The sequence below is a fragment of the Molothrus ater genome, chromosome 19 (assembly GCF_012460135.2).
Source record: "Molothrus ater isolate BHLD 08-10-18 breed brown headed cowbird chromosome 19, BPBGC_Mater_1.1, whole genome shotgun sequence".
Lineage (NCBI taxonomy): Eukaryota > Metazoa > Chordata > Aves > Passeriformes > Icteridae > Molothrus > Molothrus ater.
Genome location: NC_050496.2, coordinates 8,117,693 through 8,144,572, shown reverse-complemented (window position 1 = coordinate 8,144,572; position 26,880 = coordinate 8,117,693). Strand labels below are relative to the sequence as shown.

General features: G+C 40.9%; 1 protein-coding gene across 1 annotated transcript in view; it reads right to left on the bottom strand.

The window, feature by feature from the left end:
- ANKFN1 (ankyrin repeat and fibronectin type III domain containing 1) overlaps positions 1 to 26,880 on the bottom strand; it is a 111,394-nt gene that overhangs the window by 12,101 nt on the left and 72,413 nt on the right. Inside the window, exons 7-17 of the mRNA XM_036394723.2 lie at positions 26,626 to 26,723; positions 25,935 to 26,025; positions 22,540 to 22,647; positions 16,204 to 16,303; positions 14,934 to 15,066; positions 14,210 to 14,326; positions 10,784 to 10,999; positions 8,553 to 8,719; positions 6,982 to 7,132; positions 5,024 to 5,192; positions 1,433 to 1,599 (exon numbers count right to left, since the gene is read on the bottom strand). Coding sequence (XP_036250616.1) covers positions 1,433 to 1,599; positions 5,024 to 5,192; positions 6,982 to 7,132; positions 8,553 to 8,719; positions 10,784 to 10,999; positions 14,210 to 14,326; positions 14,934 to 15,066; positions 16,204 to 16,303; positions 22,540 to 22,647; positions 25,935 to 26,025; positions 26,626 to 26,723 — 1,517 coding nt within the window. The remainder of the gene's footprint in view (positions 1 to 1,432; positions 1,600 to 5,023; positions 5,193 to 6,981; positions 7,133 to 8,552; positions 8,720 to 10,783; positions 11,000 to 14,209; positions 14,327 to 14,933; positions 15,067 to 16,203; positions 16,304 to 22,539; positions 22,648 to 25,934; positions 26,026 to 26,625; positions 26,724 to 26,880) is intronic.

The following is a 26,880-nucleotide window of genomic DNA, read 5'->3' as shown; positions in this document are numbered from 1 at the left end:
GTGACTTCAACACTGTCTTAGATCTGGGATCACACAAATGCTCTTGTGGTTTCGTGGTCACCACTGAAGATTGTGGTATGTGGTAGGCAGAGATATTTTTGCCAATAGGTGGAATACAGCTGGTTTTCATTTGAGAGGAAACCTGACAAGCCTAATACACTGTCACAATAATTCAGCACAAAACACTGAAGTTTAAAATGTTCTCCCATATTTTCCCAGCACAGATATGTGACTCAAACACTTCGGAGAAGAGGAACACAGAGCTGTCTATACAGTACCTGCATATTAATATAAAAGTGCTCGGGTTTTATGTGAAGGATAAAAATTTTCCAAATTCTCCTGCAGACTGCAAGAAAGCTAGATTTTCTGAGTGTGAGAATGGGGTGACTGAGAATGGGAGTACAATGGATCTTCCCTCTCTGCCCTTCTGCAGGTTGCCCAAAGCTCCAAGCGGACAAGGCAAAGAGGGTCTGCATGCAGAACAAAGAGAAATAGAAATATTTTGCTTTTGTTCATAACTATGGAGGGCCAAACATCTTGTCAATGGGATAAATGGTGTCTTGGCCCCTATTCCAACAGAAGATAGCTTGAATATTAAGAATATAGAGCTGAAAAGTTATTTGCATCTCTCTTGTAGAGAGACAGGTCAACCTGTCTCATGCCTATAGATATACTCTGTAAAAGTAATGAGCTTTATCTATAAATAACCAATTATCAAAATCATTTGCAAAAGGACAGGCTTTGCTGTGCTGCACAATGGAGTGTAGTTCAAAGAGCCCTGAGCTGAGTAGGTAAAGTCTTGATTTGGGAAAGTAGAGGAAAATCAGGATGAGGGACAGAGAATAAGCAAATTGGACAAGTATGGTAACACTGGTGATCCTCCTGCACTGGAGGACTGAAGCAGTGCCACTGCATGGTGCTGGCCAGGCTCACAGCTGCTTTTGGGGCCAGCTTGACATCTGAAATGCAGAGCTGTGTTCCTGAGTGTGATATTGTTGGTGGGGATTGTCTCCACAACCTAGTCTGAATTTTCATTTTAATTTTTTAATTGCCAAATTATTGTGGTTGAAAATGTCCCCAGTTCATACAGACAAAGAAAAACTCTTACACAAATGAATGCCCAGACATGGTGCTAGCTTACCTCACGTTAGATGGGAGGGAGTTTTACAAGCAGACTGACACATTTCTTTATAACAGTCTAGTATAACTGTCATTTGATTTTACCCATAAAAATCCTTCTATAAAAGCAACAACTAAGGAAAGCATGTTCTGGGTTTGAATTTCATAAAAACAGAATTGCACTTTTGATACAACTGCTCTTTTTATGATGTCTGTGAATAATTCTCCATTTAGATTTCAAATTACAGCCCCATGCAATTTTTAAGAAAGCCACCTTAAAATCTCCTTGGAATAGTCAGAAACAGACTATTACCTGTATGTAGTCTATAACTTGCTGGTGTCTTTGTTTGGCTGCAGCGACTTCACTGTCTGAAATTGCTTCCCTCAGGGACTGCTGGGTTTTCAGAGAGTCCAGCTCTATGACAGCAGAAAGGCGGCAATACAGGCTTATAAATTTTTCCTTGTAACAGCAAAAATGAGCTGTGAAAAGACCAAGTGCAAAGGAAAATTGTTACATTCTGGTTATGAAATATTAAATCCTTAGCTTTCAGAACACAAATTTTATTCAATATAGTAACTAACTCTGGATGGGTTTCTTTAAGCTAGAAATGAATAATACAGGCTTCAGTTGTCCTCTCATTTACACTGGATTTACTCAGTAGCTTCACTGATTTCAAAAGAGCCATTTGTAATTACGTCTAAGTGAAGGGATAATCACGTCCTTAGTATGCAGCTCCAGAGGCTATCTTGCCCTTGATAGCTTTAATCAGAGAGGCTATTTCTGAGGCTTTTAGAGTTCATCATTTCTTTTATCAAGAAAGTAGTGACATGGCTGGAAAATGAAACTCATATTTAATTTTTTTCTTAAATTGAGTGTTTCAGAATGAAACAATTAAAAAAAATTTGAAGGCTGATAGCTTTCTCTTGGGCTGTGCTGACTTAAATCAGAAACTTCAATGTAAATGACTCAGCAGGAAAGCATTGCACTGTTATCACAATTTAGGAGAAATAATTAAAACTCTTTTAGGTGTTACCACGCATCATCTTCTGAACTCTCCTGCAGAAGGGTAACACAGAAAGTTCAGACATGACCTCTTGCTTTGTGTAATTTGACTTTGGAGCAGCACAGATCTATCTTCTTTACCAGAGGTAACAGAGACAGCATAGCTACAGTGCCATGGAGCTTTGCAAATGTCAATTTATCTGGTGTATTAAAGATACATTATTCCAGGACCTGCCACTGCTCAGGCAAAACGGAGCTGTTACCTCTCCAAATGGCAGTGCAGACATACTCAAACTTGCTGAGGGAGAGCAAGTTTTCAGAAATACTTCCCATTCATTGGTGCTGCAGTAAATGCAAACATACAGCATGATCCTGTTAGAGCAGCGAGTGCCAGTCGGATTTACTGCTGCTGCTCCCCTGGACTGGGACAGGGCATTTTTCAGGGTGTTCCGGGTGTAAAATGCATATATTCTTCTCATAACAAATATTTTAAAAAATAAATGAAAACAGTGTCCAATGTCTACTTATCCCTTACAAACAACATGATTAGAATAATTGAGATTGAGAAGAGTTTGTTCAGCTGAGAGATCCGATCACAGAAACATTTTTAGCATTAACAATAAAGGCCTAATCTTAACACAGACATCTCACAAAAAAGAGTGAAAGAATGAATTCTACCTTCTGGTTTCAGCAATGCCTAGATATTGCAGGGATCCAGTGTGAATAGTGTGTGGTCTTCCAGTACATATGCCATATGTGGTGGACTCTTGAGTGAATTACAGCTGCGGTTTCGGCTCCAGTGCTGAAGTTTCGAGCCTTTGTGGTTTTAAGTCAGACCCTTTAATGTTACTTTAACAAATGTTACTTCAACGTAGTCTTTTGTGGTTATGCAATTATATAGTTGGTAGCCACCAGCTAATGGGGAATGGAAGCTTCTAATATTTGAGATGTGAATCACAGTCACTTTATAGAAGATCAGGGATACATATATAATAAGTCATATTGAAATGTCATCTGCCTTTGGCCTGAGGATTGCTTACTTAAAAAAATACTCAAAAGTAAAATTCAGCTTTCCGTGCTGTTTTCTCCACCATGAACTGTTTTCCCACTGCAGCAACATTGCAGAACAGAGAGGGTTGCACCAGGAATGCCTTTTGGAAGATGGGTCTGTTGCATGTTTGGTGGCACCACACCATCCCATGCAGGCTCTGTTGATTTGTCAGACCCATGCAGGCTGTGTCCCTGAAATGAGAGGCACTCCTGCCCCTGGCCTGTGTTCCTCCTAATGAGAATCAAATAGCCTGCACAACCTCTTGTGAGGAGATTAATTGCATCAGAGATTAATATGCTCTGTGCATTAATTTGCATAGCAAGGCAGCAGGCCCCTCTCACCAGGAGAAATGATGTGCTCCATACTCAGAGGCCAACAGGCTTCAGGGTGGCACATCAGAAGATAAAAGTCTGGCTTTAGGGCACTGCAGCCATGGCCATGTGACCCAAAGCACTGAGCTAACTCTTACATTAGCTGTCCTTTGAAGAGGTAACTTTTCCTTGGCAGACTACACCATGTATTGTGTGGCTGTTCCACTCATAATTGTGTGGCAGCTCAGCTGGCATCTGTCCACCCAGCAGAAACCCCCAGAGCTGTCACAGCACCACAGTGTGCTGTGGCTGATGTGTCATAAATCCAGTGCTGTTGCAAATGCCTGATCCAAATGAAATTTGTGTTGCTGGGTGATGGTAGGTCATGGATGAGTAGTGACTGCAGAAACACAGGCAAGGCAAGATGCTCCATTAATATCTAACCTCCTACATAAATGATTTGAGCAGCACTTGGCACTGATGCACAGGAGATAGGAAGCAAATGGTGTCACATAAACATCTGAGAGGGACATCACTGGGACACAGCTGCCACTAAAGCCTTTCCTGCAGTGGCTCCTGGTGCACTGACTCTATCAGTTTTGGCTCATATCTTTCTCTCTTCTTGAAGGCAGAGGAAAGAAAGATCCCCAGTTTTACAGGCCAGAAGGAAACAGAGCAGACTGATATGTAAGGCTCAGCAGCCCCCACATTTTAATATTCTTTCTAAAAAGAACTATGAAGTCTTTATGAGCTGCTTTTATGTGGAACCTTTTCTTTTCTCTGTGGACCAAAGAAGAAGAAATGAGAAATAGAGGACCTTGAAGCTAAAGCATCTTATGTCTTCTGTGAAACAGCTGGAAAACTCTGTTTTGGGGAATTCTTGCCCAGTCAGCATTGCAGTGGAAGAAGAGAGCTGAATCTGCTACAGCGTAAGATGTGCTCTCAAAGAAAGAGATTCAAGTCCAGTGCTTTGGCATTTTTCACAACAGGCTTTTGCTGCACCACAGCAATAGGACAGTCTCCTGCATTTTTCCAGGTATCAAAAGGAAAAAGATGCCCCTCATGTGGGAAAATCTATTCAGACCTTTCACAAAGTTGTGAAGGAGTCGGACCTTGAGTAGGACCATCTGTAATCAGGATCTGCATAAATCCCCATTACAGAACCAGCAATTATCCTTGTGACAACTTAGAGAGATGTTTTTTGCATCTCCTGTCACACTCCAGCCTTGCTGTGTCATGTGTAATATCTCTTGGTTCTGAGTTTTAAAGAACATCATCTTGCAAAGCAGCTTATAGACACATAGTGGATAACTGTGGGCCTTGCTGTCTGCTTTGCATTTCAATAACGATGGCTACAGTGCATGCTTTAACTGCCCTGCTCCCTCTGTAACTTGTACACCGTTCTGGGGAGTGTTGTTGCCAAAGCCATCATGTGATTTATTGACTCTCCACTGGGACAAGGGGGAAAACAGATACAACTTTGTGATTTTATTATAAGGAGACTGGGTTAATATTTCTAGGTGAAGCAAGCTACTATACCAAGTTCAAACATCTGAAGAGGGAGGTTAAGAAATCCTGAGTGTGGGGTGTAAGGATTATTCTGTCCTGGGGCAGTGCAGACGTCGTCTGAGGCGGGGAGCAGGAGAAGAAAGGAGACATTGTGACCCAGTTCCAACACCTCCTGTGTGTACAGACGGAAGTGCTTAGCCTGTACGGGGACACGCGCGGGGGAAGGAATAGGAGAGAATTACAACATGGCACTTATATAAACAACACCCCAAATGATATAAAACATTAAAGAAAATTTGCACAACATCAAGCTCGGAATTTTTATAAAACATAAATATTTGGGGCGGGGGGGGTGGTGGTGGCTAAATGTGGGTTCATGTCACTACATAAAATAAAGATTTAAAGCTGCAATGTTCCACATTAAAACAACACACACAGGCACAACCCCCCTGAAAACAACATTTATGTTTCTTATTAGGCAGAAAATGATCACATGCCATGTGCTTTTCAAGATTATGATTGCATAATTATGTGAAAACATGAAAATGGATTCAATTAAAAACCTTTAAGATTCAATTTAGGGTTGGTTAAGAGAAATATGCAGCTCTCCCTCAACACAGCACTGAAAAGGTTTAACAAGTGCTGCAGCAAGAGAAAATGGCCCAGGCAGAAGTGGCCTGAGGCTGCTCAGAGCTGCTGTGTGCAGCACTGCCTTCTGCCCTGGCTATGCCCCAGTGCCACTGTCCCTGCTCCTAGTTACCACAAAAATAATAAAAATACATAAATAAATCCGTGGAATTAAAAATGAAATTCATTAACATAAAAGTTTGGTGCTGAGCCATCAGACCATTTGCATCTGTGTTGAACTGCAAGGTCATGTTGATATCCATCTCTAAGGCACAATGGATGAGCTCAGATGCTTGGCTGAGCTGCAGCCTCAGAAACATATTGCACAGTGATTTCAATATTTTAGTCCCTAACTCTAAAAGAAGAAAAAAAAGTTGCACAAAAGGTATAACCTCCAAGCAAATGCAGTAATATAGAGACCTGTACAGAGCCCTATTGAATTAGAGTGACTGACCACAAGGCAGCACACCATCTGTCTTAATTTTGGATTTACTTGAGTCTTACTTGGCTCTTCCCTAGCCAGAAGGTGAAGCACTGATGGATTCCTTTTTAAAAGCAAAGCCTAAACCTTTCAAAATCAAGAAATGTAGAACCCAGGTTAATTTATTTTAAGACCACATCTTTCTAGCTGGACAAACAGACCTTGAAGTGAATATAAAGATGATTTACTTCTGCTTTAAGACCTCTTTACCTTTGCAGACCAAAATAAAATGGAATTCATGTAAACAAGAAACAAACTTCTTAGCTTATTTTTTCATGGATCTTTCACATCATAGATTATTCTCCCCGACTTTATTTATTCACATATGCATTTCTTGTACCTAAATGTAAAGCCAGAAGCCAGACACCTCTCCTCACCCACAGAAATCTGGAGGTCTGGGACTTTGTGTTTTAGAAGGGGTACATTCATCTGTGTGCAAAAGAACAGCAAAATGCTGTGTCTTTACTGGGCCTTTCCTACAGCCTCACTCAAGCCTCCCAGAAAACTGTCACTTGCTGTGCTTGCCTACAAAAACGCCTCTTTTTCTTTGTCAGCTTTATAAAGGTGCTCAAATCTACAACTTTCATGCAAAAGTGCCTATTTGGACCTGCCTGAAGTTGCACAAATAAGCTAAAAGATGAAGAAAATAGCAGGCAGTTGAAATTTGCCTCTTAATCCTTGCCTGTTCGCATGTCCAGGACAAGAACTGTTTTACTGAAGATGTTCCCCCTCAGAACAATGGAATACAAAACTTCTCTGCTTTGCTTTTCTTGCAACCCTGACATTGAATCCCTACTTTTCAGTGAGAGTTTTGTAGCTTTTTGTTGTGTTCTTAAGAATGGGGTTTTAAAAAGGTGATAAATCCCACAAAGGCAAATACCTGATGCAGAGGTAGATTGATCTGTTTGAGGAGAGCTTTCACTGCTGTCTGGAGCTCATACAAGAACAATTGAGTAGGGCAGTCTGAAGTATGATCCATACTTTCCACAGATTCTGAGCCAGAAAGTGTTTGGATCCATTCCCACTCATCTCTGTATGTTGAGTCAAGTTAAAATTAGAAATATAACAACAGTTCAATGCACAAGCAGGAATTCAGTGTATGTGCATTTGGGATCTGTTGATAGTTTAATCCTCATATACCAAAACATTCTAAACTTGTGCAATCGTGATTGAACTTTGAAAAGTTTTATTTTTCTAGCACATGTACATCAGGCTGAACATTCCTCTGGAAGTCCAACTGCCTTTGAAATATTTCAGTAAGGCTTCTCACTCCAGGTTTTCTCTTTCACATTCTGCATTCCCTATCTACCACAATATTTTAAAATACATGCATTTGAAATTGCTACAATTAGCAGGAAGTGTGATCTCTGTGAAGGACTATCTTCTACTGACTGCAACCACAGAACTTCCTGCTTTCCTCCATGTGTCTCTATTTGAGACCTGATAAACATGGGAATCATAGTTCTGGATCCAATCCCTAATTCACCCTGCCTAGTATTCAGTCTTGAATAGCAGCCAGCATCAAATATTAAAAAAAAAAAAAAAAAGAATGTACAGGAAACCCCACTACAAGACAAGTAATAGTTGTGGTATAATCTGTTCCTAAATAAAAATCTGATCTGAAACTTCAAGAGTCAAGGATTGCTATAAACTCTGAAGCCTTAGCCTTTCTTTTCCTTCCAACATTGTTGTTAGTATTCACTACTACATTCTGGATATCCTCATTGTCTATGTAAATATCCAGTTCCTTTTTCCTCATGCTAAATTCTCAGCTGGTTGCTGAAATGACACAAGATTAAAAAGCTCCAGAAAAAGGTCAATAAAATGTGTTTTCCACTGGGCAAGGACCAGGCAGTACAAACAGGGCCCTTGCCAATGGACAAGGGAAGCAGTGGACAAGGGGAGAATGGCTTTTCTAAAGCACAGAAGTTTGCTGGCTGGTTGCATTTATAAATATGGTTTTCAATTGCTGTGTGTTTGCTGTGGTTTAGAGTGAAAAAACCAGATATCACACAACAGAATAAACAGAAAAATTCCCCACACCAACACTCCACAGTCAGTGAAAATCCACGGAAAGGGTGGCACTGAATCCACTGAAGGCTGAGTCAGGGCTGCAGGCTATGATCTTCTGAACAGGTCATTACCCCTGTGCAGGACTGGAATAACCATGGAATACCATCCTTAGCAACCAATGGGCCCCTATCCATGTGCTCTGGACAGGTTCTCAGAGTGCTGGGGAAACTCAGGTGCACCTGTTCAGCTCAGCAGGGCTCTCTGGGTTGGCACAGGCTGGAGCCAAAGCCTTCTGCCACACACCAGAGCCAAACCATGCTGCCACCTACAATTTTGCAATGGCAGAATTGCCTTGGCATTAGCATTTGATCAATTGTTTCAAACTTAAACCAACTGTTCTCTCTCTCTGTGTGTAAGTAAATCTCTATATTCACTTACTTGGAGACGTTGCTGTTGTCTCGGATTTTGACGTGACACAGGACATTGGGCAGCTTCTGCAGCACGAGCACTTTGATCTGATCCACAGAGCTGCAGAGTTTCAGGTAACCCAGGTACAAGCCAGGAGGGAGGCGCTGCTGACTTCGTTTGTGATAGGAAAGTATGTCCTGGTTTAAGGGAAAAGTCCTACATAAAAATCTCCTCTTTTTTTTCCACATAAGCAAAAGAGTTTGGGAGCAAAAAGCAACAAATGTTTTTACAGCCGTCGTTCCCAATTCAAAAAGCATTTAAGCACATGCTTAAGCATATGAATAATCTCTGGTAGCTCGGGTACACTTGGACAACTTCTCACTTAAAGCCATACACAGGATCTCTAAGGTCTCTGTGTCATGCAGGAATTGGCTCTGACAACCTGAGGTTTCAATCTTCTGCAACCGTGGTGTTTAAACTGGCTTAAATAACCCCCACCTCTGCCTCCTGTCTGATCATTTCAGTGGTGAGCCAGGTCAGGGAACTGATTCCTCTGGAAAACAACTTGGGAAAAGGAGCAGTTGTTTTTCAGCTGAGCAGTTCCCTGGTTTGGGTTTGGTTGGTGACTGCACAGAGGGAGCAGAACAGCATTGGGGGAGAGCTGGGAGAGAGGGGCTGCAGGAGCCAGGACTGTCCCCAAGGACATCCCAGCCCACATCTCTCCAAAACCTGCTCTGTATCACCTGCTGTCAACAGGAAGATCTCTGTCAGCATGGGGGTTGGTAGTTTGCAAAACTGAACAAGTGGCAGCGTTTTCTGAACAAATATCTTTATCAACAAATAGTGCTTAGAAGAAATTAGTATTGATGGAGAATTTGCTGAGGCCACGAGACATTTTTGGAGCTATGTATAGCAGTTCTCCAAAACTACCTGAAAAATGATGTCTGCTGCCATCCATCCTGAGAAATGTGTGCTTCTGCAGTGGGTGAGGATTAAGACACCTGGCCCTATGCCTTTACTCTTGGAACCATCAAATTATCTGCCAGTGCTATGCTTGGCTCTGACCAGTGCAATTAGACCCTCATTTTCACAAGCACTTCATGAACAAAATACCCACTCGATGATTAAACAAGTAATAGAAGAAAGGGTGGGCATTAGATAGGAATGTGTAAACCATTAGGGGAACATTTTTTCCACTAGGATCTCTGTGGAAATCTGATCAGGACTTTAGTTTGCTTTTCCTAATATAAAACTTTTGCCCAGATTGACAATTTTCTGCACCTTTAACACATTGTAATACATTAAATCTAGCATAGATCAGGTAAGTTTTATTGTCTTTTGGAAATTTTTTAACATTCCTAAAACCTGGTAACATATATTTTGATTACCTGTCACTTCCCAGTATGAAAAGCAGAGTCTGTGCCCCAGAAAGTGCCTCTAATTCAAAAATTAACCCCAGCAGCCATCATCTCATGGACAGTGCTAAAGAAGGGACTAAGAATGATTTGTCTTGTATTTTGGGTAATTGTGCAACAGTTTTAGGGAGATTGGCTGCTGTTACCTACAGAAAACATGTATTAATCTTAACATGAACTGTCTCTGTTTAATGTGTGTTCAGAGAGAATTCTTGAAGGGCTAAACCCCCACTCAGGGATGGTAACTGAGCTGCGTGTGCCAAGCAGCTTCTGAGATCAGTCCTTACCTTGGCATTTCTCTAACTGCAAGTCTAGGAGGATGTGATGCAGAAATTAAAGGAGGGTTATGGTCAGTAAAGGATTCCTTAGTGGCTATACCAGGCTCCAAGGAACCCTGAACCCCACAGAACAAGCTTATTAAGTAGAACAGTAAAGTTCAAAACCTAGATTTAGTTTTCAAGGTTGGATGGAAAAATCTTACAGAGTGTAGAAATTCTAAGTGTCTGTATAGGTGCTTAAGAACATCTCAGAGAATTTTAAAGCTTTTTTATATCCCTTGCTACAAAATTCCATAGCCTGGTTTCCCAAAATTGATAGAAACTACTATTCTCTGCTAGGACTTAGAAGTAATTTCTTTAGAATCTCATGGATATTTTGCATATTAAGGATCTGATCCCAGATCCACTGGAAGTCATATAAGTCTTTGCTCTCAATGGGAGCCTTGCCATTAATTTTATTGGGCACTGGACTAAGGCCTAAAAGTCTACAAAACGCTTCCAAAAATCAGGGCTCTGGCACAGGCTTTACAAAAGCAAATAACACACAGTAAGAGAAGCAAAGCACTACCTGGATTGTTATAAGCAAGATGTCTAATGCTGTTGGCTCCTCTGGAGTTGAGAGGGATTTCCTCTGGCTTTGTAGTTTGGATACCTGCATCCATTTGCCATTAAAAAATGAGTACAGACTCTCCACTTCTCTCACAATAACTATCAGCATATTGCCATGGCGATCCTTGATTGGCTCGTAAAAAACTCTGCCTAAATTGTGAGTTCCCAGCAAATTCTAGAAAACAAATACAAAATGAAAGTTATTTATCACATGTCAGGAGAGTATAATTTGAAACATAACTTTGTGCTCATTGACATCACTCCTACTGGCTTCACTAAAAATGAGACACTGTGTTTCTCAAACCCTTGCCTTACAGTCATACCGTTTAGTGACAAAAGGAAATGTTTTCCCTTAGGTTGTCTTTGTGGATTGAGTTGTGGATCCTCTGATGCATTTGGTCCAGCAGGGTTTACTCCAATGTTTAATGAAGAACTTCAGAAAGACTATTATGACCCAATGTCTTTGTAAAAGGCAAATTACTTCACCTATTTACTGCAAAGAAATTCACTTATTTGGGCCAAACTTCCTAGTTTTGCCCAGTCATGTAAAGATGAAGGATGCTATTTTTGAAAGCACTTGTTGGTCTGCTGGTGATTCCTTTGATTTGAACTTGCTTAAGAGCTGGGTGCTTATCTGAACCTTCCCACGACCAAATGTCAGAGATCATATAAAATTCTTCCTTTTTCCCCTAATCACTCATAACAGACACTTTAAATATTTTTTGCTATGTTCATTAACTGTAATCTCCATTCTCTGGTCTCCATTTTAAAATTATTCAGATTATTTTCAGCAACAAAAGCAAGAGACCCTCATGTTTGTGCTGAATGTAAATAATTCTGGAGCTAAACTGTGGAGTGTGCTTGTGAAGCACAGGATTTGAAGAGACACAAATCCTTTTACTTCAGATACCAAGAATGTGCTAGACAAAACAGGCAGAAACTCACAAAACTACCAAGGCAAAGCTCTCCAGGAAAATATGTGAGGATTAAAGAAAAGTAATTTTAAAAGACTCCACATAAAATACATATTTTGGTTAAAATCCCTTTCCTCACACAGTAAGGCATCTGCTTATAGGTGCAAACACACTCAATCCAGTGACCAGCCACTGAAGAGATTCCCAGATGTTGTAAAGAAAAATGCATAACATTTAAAATATGCTCATTACTTTGTGATTTTTCAACAGATCTACAGTAAGCTGGATAGGGAGAAGGGTAGTGTAAAAAGAAAACTTGTATTCACAATGAAGCACATTGTATCTTTGGGGAAGTGATGTACATTAACTTAATGACATTGTAAACTGATAGATTATACTGAAATTAATTATCTGCAGTTAGCAGGCAGTATTTACTTATCAACTTCAATATTATTAAATTGTTTATAAACTCTCAGTAGTCAGCACAGTGCCTGGGTTTGGGCAGTAGGTGTCTATTTCAGCTTTGTGCATCTCTTCCCAGGGCAGACTGTTGGGGTCTCTATAGCCCATCTCCTCTGCCTTGTTTAACTGTTCTACCTTTTGGGGTTTGTCTCCTTTTCTGACTGACTCGGGGTGTCTTGAGTGTACATTTTATGCTAATCCCCATGTCTCCAGCTGGGGCAGATCCTGGCAGTAGTTCTTAGCCATCTAATTGTCATATTAATCACTGCAGCACATGAATGTGCCCAGATGAAAACAAACAGTTCTTTATTATTGCTGTGTTGTGAATGACATTCTAGCACAGGGAATGGGGGACCTACTAATATCAATATGGGACTGATTCATGCCCTAAAAAAGTTTTGTGTCTGCTTAGCTGGTTACACCATCACTTGTGCTTTGTTTGCTTTAGTTGTCTGGTGGTAACAACAGGCAAAGTTGCAGTCCCTATTGTGTCTCAGTCTACTGATCTAGTCCCTGAGCAGCTGTGTCATCACTGATCTTTTCCATTCTGTCCTAAATTCCTGCAGAGTCAGTCTATTAACTGCCTCAATAAAAGTATTCAACCATATAAACTTTATTGAGATCCTTCCACTGGTGGATCCCATGAGGCCACACACTGTTGGCAGCTGGGTGGCAATCCCTGTGCTCCTCAGGGACCAAGCCAACAGAACAGACATTGAGGGCAATAAATTTGGCACAACTTCAGCAGGGGCCCCACATGGGCATATTTGCTGTGTCTCTCTGTTTCAAGCTCTGCACTTTGCCTCTCTGGTAGACAATAAGACCACGATACCCTGGGGATGTTGGGTATCTCCCAGGGCAGATTTTTGTTCAAGGGGATCTGCACAGGGGGAATGGAGCTGAACTAACCAAATGTGTGCCACCTGAGCTGAGCCAACCCCAGAGGGGGAACATTCAGCAGATACAGTTAAAACTTCCTCTAGTGACAGCTCAAAGGACTGACAAGCAGCTGCTGCCTTACACAGGTGTTCCCCCAGTAATGTGCAGCGGGCTGGGTTTTGGGGCACATTGGGGAAATCAGTCCAGACAGGTGGCTGCCCAGGAAGGCTGCTCTCCTGCCCAGCATGCTCACAAAAGGGGTAGAACAGACCCCCCATGCATATTGTCAGCAGTGGTCCCACAGTGAGGGGGGGCTGCACACCAGGTCCTTGTGACGCAGCCTGGGGGGACGTGTGGCCTGCAGTGTCCAGCAGTGAGCATCTGCAGTAATGCCAGCAGTGCACCACTGATTTTTTGGAAAGTTCTGGTGGCTTCAACAACAGAAAGTGAGGCCTGGAAATACTTTTTCCATAACAAAAAGCATACAGCTTTTTGAAAATGTATTTTCCCACAAAAGTAACTATTTTAATGAAAGTGTCTGCCTGCCATCTAGAGATTTCATGTTGTCGTGAAACCCAACTTAACCCAACTTCAAAGCTTTGCAATAAAGGTAGAAATGTTCTGCTGGAGAAAGTGTAATTTCTATTTGCATAACAGGTAGTGAACTGAGACACAGAAGGATTTAAGTGACCTGTTCAGTAACACTCAGGTTGTATCTGTTGCAGGGGCTGGAACAGAACATTCTTTAAATGCTTAATTAAGAGATTAATAATTAATAATGAATAGGCCTATAAGAGGCTGTCAAGCAGCAGATATTAGGATTAAAACTTTGAATTCTCAATCTGCAAACTCACAGGCTTCTCTGCCTAGTCATTATTTACTGGTTCATACCTGTTTGTTTCTTTTTCTAATTCTTTTGTTCTTTTTTCCTATTGTTTCTTTCCTTTGTTATTCGTGCTCTTTACTTCTATTATAACTCCTTCCTTCCTGGCAGGAGAGACTCAGTGCCTCATTTCTCTGGAGATGAGATTGCTGCTCCAAAGAACAGTTCTAGGGACAGCTGGCAGCTCTGTCCTTTGCAGAGCAGAAAGTCACTGAGCTAACAGCCAGAAATATGCCTTGGGACCCACCTGTAGCTGGGCTGCTGCTGAAAGCATCTTCTGCCTGGCCTGGAGTGCTGTGGATGAGGACACAGACACTGCCATGTTCTGCCTCAGCCACCTGATGTCATCCCACATGCACGACAGCTGCAAAAACACATCCACTTCAACCAGTTCTTGTTCTCAGCATTTGCAAAAGCAGAAGTGATACTAAAATGCAATTTGGACTTGAAAAATCAGTAGATATTTCACATTTTGTGTTTCTGCAGACGGGAATCAGCTGACTGGATAAACATGGCACAGATACTGACTCACGCAGGAGGCATTCTGTAAACATGAACCTGTTTCAATTGATTTTGGACTGCTGTGCAAAACTGATTTACTGATCTTAGTGGTATAAAAAAAGTAGTGTGAGACAACTTGAGTGATGGTACAACCACAATATCAAATTTAAAACTCCTGGTTATTTCTTTAGGTTCTTGCTCTAAATGTCCATAAAACCTGTAAGTACCCACATAGCAATCACTCATCTAGGATCATACCTTAAGAATTAATTGTATCACTGTCAGTGGCCCAGTCAGGATTTAATCCACATGACTGGTTTGTGAAAATTGCCTTTAACATGAGTGATAGAGCATTTCATCATTCAGCTTTTTACTGACATCATTTCATACATTCAGAGTGATGAGCTAAGGCCTATGCATTGCTAGCAACACATTTGCAGAAGCAGTAGATGAAATTAGACTCCCATTACCTTTGTGAACCACAGGAAATCCTGCATAACTGAACTACTGTGAGAGTCATCGATTTCCACAATCGGGATTTGATCTTCATTGGTTACTAACAAATTGTCTTTGTAAAAAAGTATAACAGATAAGTAGAGTCCCCTAAAGAGAGAAGGAAACACTATCAAAAACCTTTCATGTCTATTCACATTCATGCCAAAATTAGTCAAAGAATCATAGATGTCAAGTTCTAAGGAGACAAAGTGAAACATCTTGTCTAAACTTCTGTGTAATATAAGATCATGCATCTTCAGTCAGTAAATTCTGAAAAATATTTGGGAAGTTTATCACTTTAGATGATGTGAGACTACATGAATCTAAGAGATTATGCATCTGTGCAAGCCACTGACATCAGTTTCAGTGAGAATTTTAACAGAGTACACAGTACACAATGGAGGCCTTATGCCCTTTAGAAATCAGAAATTTTACTAAAACTTATCATTAATGTGCTTAGTTCTGCACTCCTTTACTTCAGAGCAAATCTGAAGTAACTCAGTTGGGTTATTATGGATTTACATTGGTATAATTGAGTGTAATTTGGCCAACATATCTGCAAACCTGTTTATAGAGATCATTGCTTTCAATATTTACCCTCACAATTAGTTACATATGTTAAGTAGTTACTGCAGGGAATTTAAAGACTCTGGAGAGCTCTTCTGAAAGAATCAAAATATTATCAAAATACAAAGAAGAAAATGCGAATTGAACACTCTTGGCAATGGAAGAAGAAATAATCTAGCATAAGCAACTTCCATTTGCTAAAACAAATAATTAGGGCTGAGAGATGGGTCGCAGTGGGTTGCAAACCCAGCTGAGGATGTCAGAGTTCTACGTGTGTAGCTTGTTGCCTGGACTATTCAAGTGTTATCTGAGCTCTGTGCTTTATATTATGAATGAATAAATGTTGTAGTTTCATTAATGAGCAGAACCAGAGGTAATGCTTTCAAACAGCTCAGTAGCTGCACTTTGGGTTTACACAGAATATTTCACTCTGTAACAATTTGAATCCACTTCCAAAAGTAACAAGGAAAACATTCTATTGATTTCAGTAGGAGCTGGAGCATTATTTTCCTGTCAGCTGCACCAGTCTTACACATCTGTGATTTTATCAGTTCATTCTGACCAATTGCTGTCTCATCAGTAGTGGCATATTCACACATATTTCTAAGGTTCTTTTCTCTAATACAGAGCACAACTGCCAAAATTCAGAATGCCTGGAACAGAGAAGGAATGACAAACCGTTTCAGAGTCTTCACAAACTTGTTTGATGATTGGAAAAGGTGCTTCAGGCTTCTGGAAACCGATTGCTTGCGACCAGCATTTTGTAATTTAGAACTTTCTGAAATGGGAAAAAGAAGCAAACCCAACCCAGCTCTTAAATTTCAGTTAGTGTCTCATAAAAAACCTTTGTTTCTTGAACCACAGTACTAAATTTCAGTCAGTGCCCATTACATTCCTTTCAAAAGACAACATTTAGAAAGATGCTCAAATGCAACCCTTTGATGGTGTTTTCATTAACTTAGTGATACACAGCAGCAGACAATTTCCTTACTTGCTGCAAATTCAGACAAGATAAAGCTGTTTGGCTCTGAGGCAAGCTTGAACCAGCCCTACATACTCTTAATGCTCAGAGAGGATGGGAATTTTACAAGTGGTCTCAAAAACCGAAGAAGGAATTTGAATCATCAGTCAACATTTTAGGGTGTTGTAATTTCTAAATTTCTTACCACATGTAGCTTAAGCTTCTAAGTGAATAACTGATGCACTGGCTGACACTGACATCCCAGCATCACCAGTGAAACCTAAGGAAAAGCTTTGAGGAGACCAGATTAACCCTCATCTTTCTCTATATCCCATTAAATGCATCTGCTGTTGCTTGGATCTTTTTTCTCCATCACAACAACTTCCACTCATTATTGCCTCAGAGCTTCCACAGCTACCTTTGCTCCCTAGTAATCTGGAGTCCAAGGAAGAGGTGTTAAATTCTTTTGTTCACTTCATGTCAAAGCTGAGACCTATTGTGTGCCTGCCAGCACCTCTGAACCAGCTCTCCAATAGAAGAATTTTATAAAATTGTCCCAATGTTCTAAGAAAAATATTGTTAAATTTTTATACATTGCATTCTTTTCACTTTGATGAATTTGACTAAATGTCTTCTCTCATGCATGGCCTTGTAAGCTAAGGAAATATCTTCCCATGGGCATTGAAAGCCCTGAGTTCTGTGTAACAGCTGTGAACCCCTGTGTGCCTGTGAGCAGGTTTGGAGGGGACACCAAGAGGTGGCAATCAGGGACATGCAGGACTTTATAATGTACAGGCAGTTGCTGTTCATACCTGGATTTGAAAGCAATGGGCATTTAACATGGTTTGGGTTTGGTTTTGGTTTTTGCAATGTCTGTGCTGTTTAATGTTGTTACAAGAGAAACAGCAGAAATACTTTGAAAAATGGAGTTAATTATTCAGATATTTGCTGTGATATGAAAAGAAAGACAAAACAAAAAATGTCACTGTGAAAGTGCATCTCACTTTTCCAGGATCTGTTTATTTGGATGAAGCATGGATCCCCATCCAGACTGAAGTGTGAATCATTTTGAGGGACACCCTTCTCCAGAGGGAAAAAACCCATGGCTCATAAAGAGCCACTTGCTGAAAGCTGCAGATCATCTGCCCAGGTGTTCTCAGAGTACTTCCCACTTACCTCTGGTGCAGAATAGGAGGGGTCTGCCTGTGTCTCCCTGGTGAGTTCTAATTTTGAATATTTGAAGAACATCTAAATTTGCTGTTTTCACAAGCCCATCTGTGGAAGTGCTCAGCATATTTTAAATGCTGAATAACTTTGCACCACGATTGGCACATTGAAAGCCCCAGCAAGCAGACACATTGTTAGCAATAATTACTGCTCTGTGGAACAGGGAGTACGAAGAGAACAAGGTTCTGTTGGGGGTGAAATCATACAGTTCAGATGTATGAGACTTATTAGATCATCACATCCATTGTCTTCCCAGTGCAAACTTGTTCTCCATGGCACATTCTCCAATTCACTCTTCAGCTTAAACAGACTCATCCAAATCCATGACTACTCCTTTGTTTTCTTCTCTTTCAAAAATATTAATTTGTTTTTCTATCCATATCTCCTCAGATAATGGCTATTTTACTGTGAACTTTTTTCAGTGTATTGCAGTAATGTAAACCAAATGCTACATAAAAACTCCTTTCTTACTGTTTCATTCTTCCAAGGTTAAGATCAATTTAGGAATATAAATTTCATTCTAATTATTTTCTTCTGTACTCCCTCCATCTATACAGAGGGAATGGAGGAGGAAATTACTGAAGGCAAAGCAACATAATTTTGTATAAAACACCAAGAGACTGCAGCATTAAAATAAGAGGGCACATTACAAGTGAAATATATGTTATTGGTCTATTTAGTGGTTTGGGTTTAGTCCACAGCTTTGCAGAAGCCAACAGCAAAAGAATTAATGTAAAACTAGATGGAGATGGTAAACTCTCCTATATTGCTGTTTGCTTTTATTTTACAGTATTGTGTGTCTAGAAGCCAGAAAACATGGAGCTGAGATTAGAGGATAATTTGGATCTGCAGGAAATGGAACTTTGTCTGTTACTTAATTAACTAATAAATAACATAGAGTAACCTTCATAGAAAAGCACCAGTAGCAACACAGTAAGTTTATATTAACAAATGATACAGAAACTGAGCTGTGAGCTCTTTTAATAGAAGCCTGGGAGTGAGCACATAGCAGCCAAGATGGGAGAATTTCCAGTGATTAGATTTAGATCAGAAGCATTGAAACCTGATCTGAAATAGGCAACAATTAAGTAAAAAGGTGTATTTATGACATTGGAAGGCATTCTCTTTGAAGGTAGAGGGTGTATAAAGATTTCTTTGCAGTTTTTTATGTAACTACAATCCATACTTAAAAGCAACCTATTAGAAGAATAAGAACCATCCCTTCAAGCTTGTGTGCATTTGGGGTCTCTTCTTAAATTCTCAACCTGAACTTCTCAGTCTATAGCTTGGTTTTCAAGTCTACTTTTGTATATTCTCACAAAAAATATAATATAAACATCTTAAATGCCTTGTGGAATCAGAGATCCTTCTCTTTGCTAAATGCAATTAAACTATGTACTTTGCTTGTGAATCAAATTAAAGTGAGAACATTTTTATTTCACCTCTGACTTGTCTAGTAAAATACATTTCAACTGAATTTCAGAAGGAAAATATCTGGTAAGAATTCTACTGAAGAGTTTGGTTCCTTTCTTAATGAAGCGTCACACAATTACTTAATCCACTCTGAATTGTTTAGAAAGAAAGATCTAAAAGAAAAAAAAATACTTAAAAATATATTTGAAGTGTTGCCAGGACATACAATTGTTCTAACTCAGTTATGATAGTCTGTAGCATGGAATTATGAAGACAAATGGATGACTGTTGTTTGTAATCATCAGGGTTTTCCAGAAGATTAAACATATGAAAGCAAAGCTTCCTAAGTAATTCCTTAGGAGATTTCATCATATCACAGAGCAGGTTCAAAAGCAACAGCTGATCTAATTCCAAAAGCTCTTAAACTCACTGTACATTCCAGTGTATTCTTCCTGGTATTTTTGTAAGCTTGTTTTCTCCAGCGCCTGCAATGCAGAGCACAGGGCAAAAGGCAGAGTCTGAATGAACAGACTTGGGCAAAGATCTGCCTGGAATGTGGGCAATGTCCCCTCCCAGATCCCACAGGAGCAGCAGCACACAGCCTCGTCCTCCAGCTCCTCTGACTTCTGAGGCTTTTGCCTGCATTGTTCAGATAGTCTCAGACCATTCAGATTGATGACTCTCAGTTTTTTCCACCTTCCTGTCACTTGTCGGGCCCTCAGAGCCAGCCCGAGGAGCACGAGTGGGACAGGAATCACTGTGGGGCACTGGGGGTGCCTGGGCACCAATATGGATCCCATCTCTGTTCCCACTGAATCACTGTGGGGCACCAGGACTGATCCCAGCTCTGCTCCCACTGAGCTCCCCCCAGGAATCACTGTGGGGCACCAGGACTGATCCCAGCTCTGCTCCCACTGAGCCCACAGGAATCACTGTGGGGCACCAGGACTGATCACAGCTCTGCTCCCATGAGCTCCCCCCAGGAATCACTGTGGGGCACCAGTACTGATCCCAGCTCTGCTCCTACTGAACCCACAGGAATCACTGTGGGGCACCAGAACTGATCCCAACTCTGCTCCCACTGAATCCACAGGAATCACTGTGGGGCACCAGGACTGATCCCAGCTCTGCTCCTACTGAATCCACAGGAATCACTGTGGGGCACCAGGACTGATCCCAGCTCTGCTCCCTCTGAATCATTGTGGGGCACCAGGACTGATCCCAGCTCTGCTCCTACTGAACCCACAGGAATCACTGTGGGGCACCAGGACTGATCCCAGCTCTGCTCCCACTGAGCTCTGGTTCCTGCAGAGCCTGGCTCTGCCCTCACAGCTCATCAGCACTGGAGGCAGAGTCAAGGATAGTCCTCAAACAATGTCCAGCTGTTTACTGACAGCTCTACAACAGATGGGGCAAACAGAGATCCCAAGATTGGCATTGACTGGAATGTGGTAAAGGGAATCATGGCAAAGAACAGAAAAATGCCTGGGCAGGTCCTCAGCCTGTGTGTAAACAGCAGGGCCAGGCTGACTTCCACCCTGTCAGTCAATCATGCTAATATACATAAATTAAGAATAGAAATCAAGCATCTGTATTACATTTAGTGAAAGCTGTTATTTGGGGTTTTCTGAGAAGCTTATCTCAGATCCCTGATCAAAATCCTCAGATTCCACTGAGGTTGATAAATATCTGAATAAAATTTGAGTCAAAGTGATGTCATAATTCTTACTTTTCCTGCAAACTTTGCTTTGATTTCTTACCAAATGAGTAAAATAAAACAGATTGATATCATCATATATTTAAGGAAAGTTCCAAAGGTTCTCCTATGATGATACCATATTTATCCAAAATATACTACTGTGTAATGCTAGCATTACAAGCAATTATGAGATTTTTATTTGGTTGGAGGCAAGGGTGTTGCTCAACCTGACTCCAGTGTGGTACTGCCCCACGTGAGGTCCCACACCCTTTCAGGAACAGAAGAAAATGTTCTGAGCTAAACACATTTTCTGTATTGTAATTTATTATTCAAGGAAAAGGTGTTAGGGAATCAACAATGAAGTGATCTTTGCTCAGTTTTGAGACTGGGGTTAATTTCAGGAGAAGTGAAATTTTATAAGAAGCAGGCACTGGTGTCAGAATGTCAAAAGGAGGTATTTTCTGCATGATGTTTATAACTGCTTTTGTTCTGGGCTGCTATGTCAGTAAAACAATTTGTACTAAGAATATTTTCAGATGTTCCATCACTTAGTCCCTGTTGACTTGAAAGGTGGCCTGAAAGAGCTGAGATAGGCACTAACTCCAGAAAGGAAAAACTGTATCACCAAAAATCCCTTCTTTAATAGCACAAAAAGCCATGTAAGAGATAGAATACATCATCTCTATTTTCAGTACCAAGACCACCTGCAAGTGATAATGTTTGCATGAATTTTAATTAGAGAAACAACATTTTGTTGCAATATCTCCTTTCCAAGCATCATAGATGAATAGTTTAAGTTGCTATGGTTACAATGGGTTGTGTCAGACTATGGATCAGTGTGATGGTTACAAATTTGCAAGTAAAGAACAAAGGCTGCATCTTTTCATTTCAACCAGATGATTTTAGCTCAAAATATTTCTATGATTTTAAATCGGTTGATGCAACTTGACATATCAGTCATACTAGGTGAAGAAAAATGAAAACTTCATGATAGTTTAACTTTTCTGTTTAAAGTAAGTCCCTTTGCAATTTTTATTCCAGTTAGAAGTTTATTTTAAGAAAATAAATAGTACTTTTCAACAACCCATACAGAACAGGAGTTTTTATATAGGCTCTAAAAAGAATGCCAAGATGTTGCTATGGCTCTTGAGCTATTCAAGACACAGTCTGTTTCTCATGAATGAAGATCGGCTGAGATTTGAACTCTCTCCTAGTTTTGATCCATTCTGTTTTGAAATGTAGCAATCTTATCTTCCCATTGCATTGTGCAAGTATTTTTCATTATGGATTGGCATGCCATCCACTTAGTATCTTCCATTTGGAGGCAGCCAATTCCTCCCTTTTGATCCAAACCAGTTGTTAACTGTCTAAAGTATTTCTTTATATGAAAAAATAATAAAGCCTTCCTTGAAACATTTTAGTGGAATCCCGTGTGAAACTAATTTGTGGGGAAAAACAAATCAGTAGGTGTGTAGAGTATGGAGAGAGAAAGCCTGTGCCTGTGTGTGTGCACGTTGCAGCCTTCAGACCTTTTCATCCAACTAATTTCAAGGGTTAAGAGCGAGATAGTGTGCTAAAGTGATTCCAGATGGGCCAATATTAATATCTTTCTTTTCCTGATGAACGAGAAGGTATGACCTAGTTAGAAAACTGCTAAAAATGACAGGCACCAGCGAGGCTCCGGCCAGTGCCCAGCAGAGCCACTCCTGCTCACCTCTGCAGCTGTGGTGCTGGTGCGCGGCTCGGACCTGCTGGAGGAGCCTTTCCAGGGCCTCCGTGTGGCCCCTGTGCCGAGGCTCTCTTCCACTGCAGTCTTTCCAGTCTAGTGAACAAAGGAAATAAACAGAAATGAAACAAAAAGGTGCAGGAGAGGGTCTAAAAATATTTTGTTGCCTCTGGTACTTCTCGGCTCTAGAGGAGTTTTACATCTCGGCAGGCAGGAGTCGTTTTTAAGTCTGCTGTAACCTGTACACTGAGGTTTCTTTGCCTTGTGCCAGCTGGGTGATTAATCACAATGATTATTAACAAAGAGCTCACAAGCAGCTCTGAGAAGCTCCTGTAGTGTCTGACTTGACCATGGCTGTTTCTCTCCATGAATGGGCTCTGGTGCTGCAGTAAGGGCTGCTCTCAGCCTGTCCTGGCACTCAGCCCCTCACCAAGGTCACACAATGTTCCTTCTGCGACTGCTGACAACATCAGGAGGCTCCACAACTCACCTACAGTTCTGCAAAGCAGAGAATGAACATCTTCCTACTCCCAGATCTTGCCCTGGAGCCAGAGAAACATGCTTAGAGTAAAATCACTTCTGGAGATCTGCTCCCAGCAGAGGCCTGAACAAACGCTGGCAGTTCCTGCCCTGGAGCCATGGGCTGCTCAGCACTGCACTCCTGAGGCAAAAACCTGCTGCGTTTGTCCCACACACATTCAACCTCCAACAGACTTTGTTTTCACTCACTTGTTGCTAATGAGAATCTCAGGCTTCATTTTAAAAAACAAACTCATCATAAATAGGAAGAAACTGCGTGTATCAGAAAGGAGCTCTTTAATTCCAGACTTGGCTATTTTCATACTTTGATTATAATGAGAAAAGCTCATTGCACCAGTTTCCTGGCCCAAAGGAATGGTGGATCAAGGTATTAAGAGATCTGTCTGCACAGGAGACATGCTCCCATCTTGCTGGCACAGAGGCCGGGTACGTACTCATAGCCACCAGCAGTTTGCTCACTCACTAAATATACAGATCCAGTTTCTAGTGCAAGTTTGGACTCAAGCATTCCTTCCAATGGGCTCACTATGCCAGGGATATAAATACCTGTTTATTTACATTTAGTGTAGCAGCCAGAGTAAGCCCCATGAAAGGCTGGAAAGAGAAGACATTTGGTATCCTGATAGCCTGTGGGCAGTGTGACAGCCGCAGAGGGGCTGTCCTGTGTGCTGTGTGCTACTGCAGACATCAGGGCCAGCTGCATTTACTGCTCAGTGTGGGGAAAATGTCCTCAGAGCTCCTGTGAGCAGCCAGGAAGGACCAGCTGGAACTCACAAGTATCAAAGTGTTTGGTGTTTTCAGACTGGTAGAGTTTCAAACAAACAACACAACAAACCTTGTGATTTCTCTGTCCTAGTGGTTTCCAAACTTTTTGAACCTCCACATTGCTGACTACCTTGAAAATGATACAGAAACCAGACCAGCTTCTGTCATTGTCCATCACTCACCTGATCATGAATAAACCTAGAAATATTTCTGTCTACTGGGATTTCACAGAGAAGCTGCACAATGCTGGCCACCCCTTTACAGGCTGCCGCTGTGTGTGGGGGAAGTGGCAAGTGCTCTCTGTCATCACACAGAGACACATGTCCAAGAGTGTCACCAGCCTTTGATGCTCTGGACTGGATCAGCATCAGGCCCTGAAGCTTTCCTTTCCTCTGCATATTTTCATGGCTGCTGATACAGACAACTTTGTAGAGCATTAATGTATTCCCATTTAAATTTTAGCTCAGGACCATATTTTGTTATGCAGCACTGGTGTAATGTCAGCTTGCAGCCTCCTTGCCAAGCACAAATCTTCTGCTTTTCAAAACCAGTGGTGAAGGCAGTCATGTGAATAGGGAAGTTCTGCCCCCAGTAACTGCAATGGTAAATTACATCTTGTCTCTCTAATGTGAGTATTACTTAATGAAAAGATTTGCATTTAGGCTCTGCTGGTCTTACTGTAAAGCTTAAGCATGTGGCCCTAAACCCAGCAATTACAGAACTTTCTGTGCTCTTAGCACCCTGAGATACTGTACAGGGGGAATGAACAGAATTCTCTCCATGGCATTTGTGCTGGTCCACTGAAATCTGCAGGAAGATTTCCTTCACACCCCAAAACTTTGGAACTGGCACATAATGTCAGATTTCAGAAGGTTAATAGCAAGGGACTATAAAAAGGGAAGAGAATGCAATATGCTGAAAGCAAAATTCACATCATACAAAGTTGCAGTCTTAAATACCACCTGTCTTGCCAGGAGTGCTCCTTCTTTGGGGATATTTGGCTGAATAACTGGCAGCTACTGTGAAAGAATCTGTCCCCCAGCTGATGTAAATTTTGGGTTTCTGGGGCCAAGTCCTGTGTAGTTACACCTGGCTATAGTCAAGGTAATTGCACATTACCAAGTTATTCAGTTATCCACAGTAGATTTTTTCCCCATTATTGTAGCCCATTTTTGTTCTCAAGCAGAATATTTCTTTAGCCTAGTTCTGGTAGAAAACACAAGAAAAAAGAAATGAAGCAAAATGGGACAATGGTAATGCAAAAGCCTTATTCATCCAACCCTCTCCATTATGACTACTGAGAGTAGGTACAGCTTGCTATATTTTTTCACATTAGCATGCAAGGTTATTAAATTGCTACATTAGCCTAATAAAAACTTGTGTTAATGCAATAGAAAAGAGAAGTCCCACTTTACTGCATTAATCAATACAAGGGGAGCTGTAATACACTGAGCCAGTTTGGCAGGGAGCACTAAGTCTTGAAAAGCAACTAACAATACAATGTGATTATAATAGATTAAAAATTACACATGACAACTCATAGCCCTAATGAAGTTTGAGAAGACTGCCAGAGGTTGGATCAGGAACATTTTCTTTTTGACATTTCTGCAACATTTACAGGCTACATCCTACCACCATGTGTGTCCACACTGGAATATTTTATGTACAGGATGCTGTAAGAGTGGTCCAGTGAATGGGATCTGTAATGCTACAAGGTAAAGCATAAAACTACATGAGATACTTGTAAGTATTTTGCTTCTAGCAGCTCAGAATCAGGTTTTGATCTATTAATGTACTGATAAATGAAGTTCCATATATCAGAACTCTACTAAGAGAAATGAAGATTAAAATATTTCTAATTTTTTAAAGTGTTAATGACTAGAAAACAATTTTCTGTCAAAGGACTGGAGAAGAATAGAAGCTGAGACAAAAATATACATCAATTATTATTTTGCTTAATCTTTGAGGGTTGGAAAGAATTGAGTTTTATTATTTATTTCACTCCTAGATGGCATGACAATTACATTGTGAACTCCAACATCACTAAGCAAACTGGAGGCCAGACCAACCCCACCTACTTGAAGGAGAAGCATATTCAGGAGTAGATTTGCATGGAGGTCCCCATCCTCTCATGTTGTATGCTGAGACACGGACATAATATCTCTGGCCCTGCAAATGGAAACAACTGGAGTCAAAACTATCACTGGATTCAAAATCTTGGCTGTAACAACTGCAAAGCAGTGCCTCACAAAGGTTTTTTTTCAGCTTAAATAGTTTTAATAATTTAAATGCACCATGATCAGTGCTGCCAGTCTATTACAAAGATTTGAGGACAAGGTTTGAGACCCAATTCTGTTTGGTATAAAATAGATATACAAAGACAAATAACAAAAATGAGAATGACTGCCATCAACATGTGCATTTCTGGAAGAAGGAGAAGAGAAAGAGTTGTTATTTGAGGTATTGGTCATCAGAGTCAGGTCTAGATTTCTCAAGAGCCTTTGATCTGCACTGGTTATCCCATGATCCAGAAAACAGCAGCTTTTGCTCCAGTCTTTCCCAATTTCTCCTGAGAATGATAACTCAAAAACTGGTTCTATTCCTTTGTGACTTTTGGATTATGGCCACCAGACATATTGTGCTCAATCACTGGAACATGTTCCTACAAGAAAGGCACTGCAGTGATTTCCAAGGGTGGTGGTGCAAATTCTCTTTGTATCACTGTGGGGACCAGGCCATGAAGGTCTAAATTAGTCCTCTGGAACTCACCGTCCTGAGACCTGTGATGGAGCACCTCAAAGAGTGAAGATTATCCATAATTATTTCACCAGCCAAAGGAGAAAAGTCTTCTGAAGAGCTCCATTCCACTAGAAACAAATAGCAGGAGAAAATCAAGTCAGGTACCAGTCCAAGCAAAGAAGCCAAAGGACTTGAATCACTCACAGGTTAACTTTTCTCCTAGCAGTTTCCCAGTCCATGTGGGTACTAAAAGTCATGTTCAACAGTAATGTATAGCAAATACAC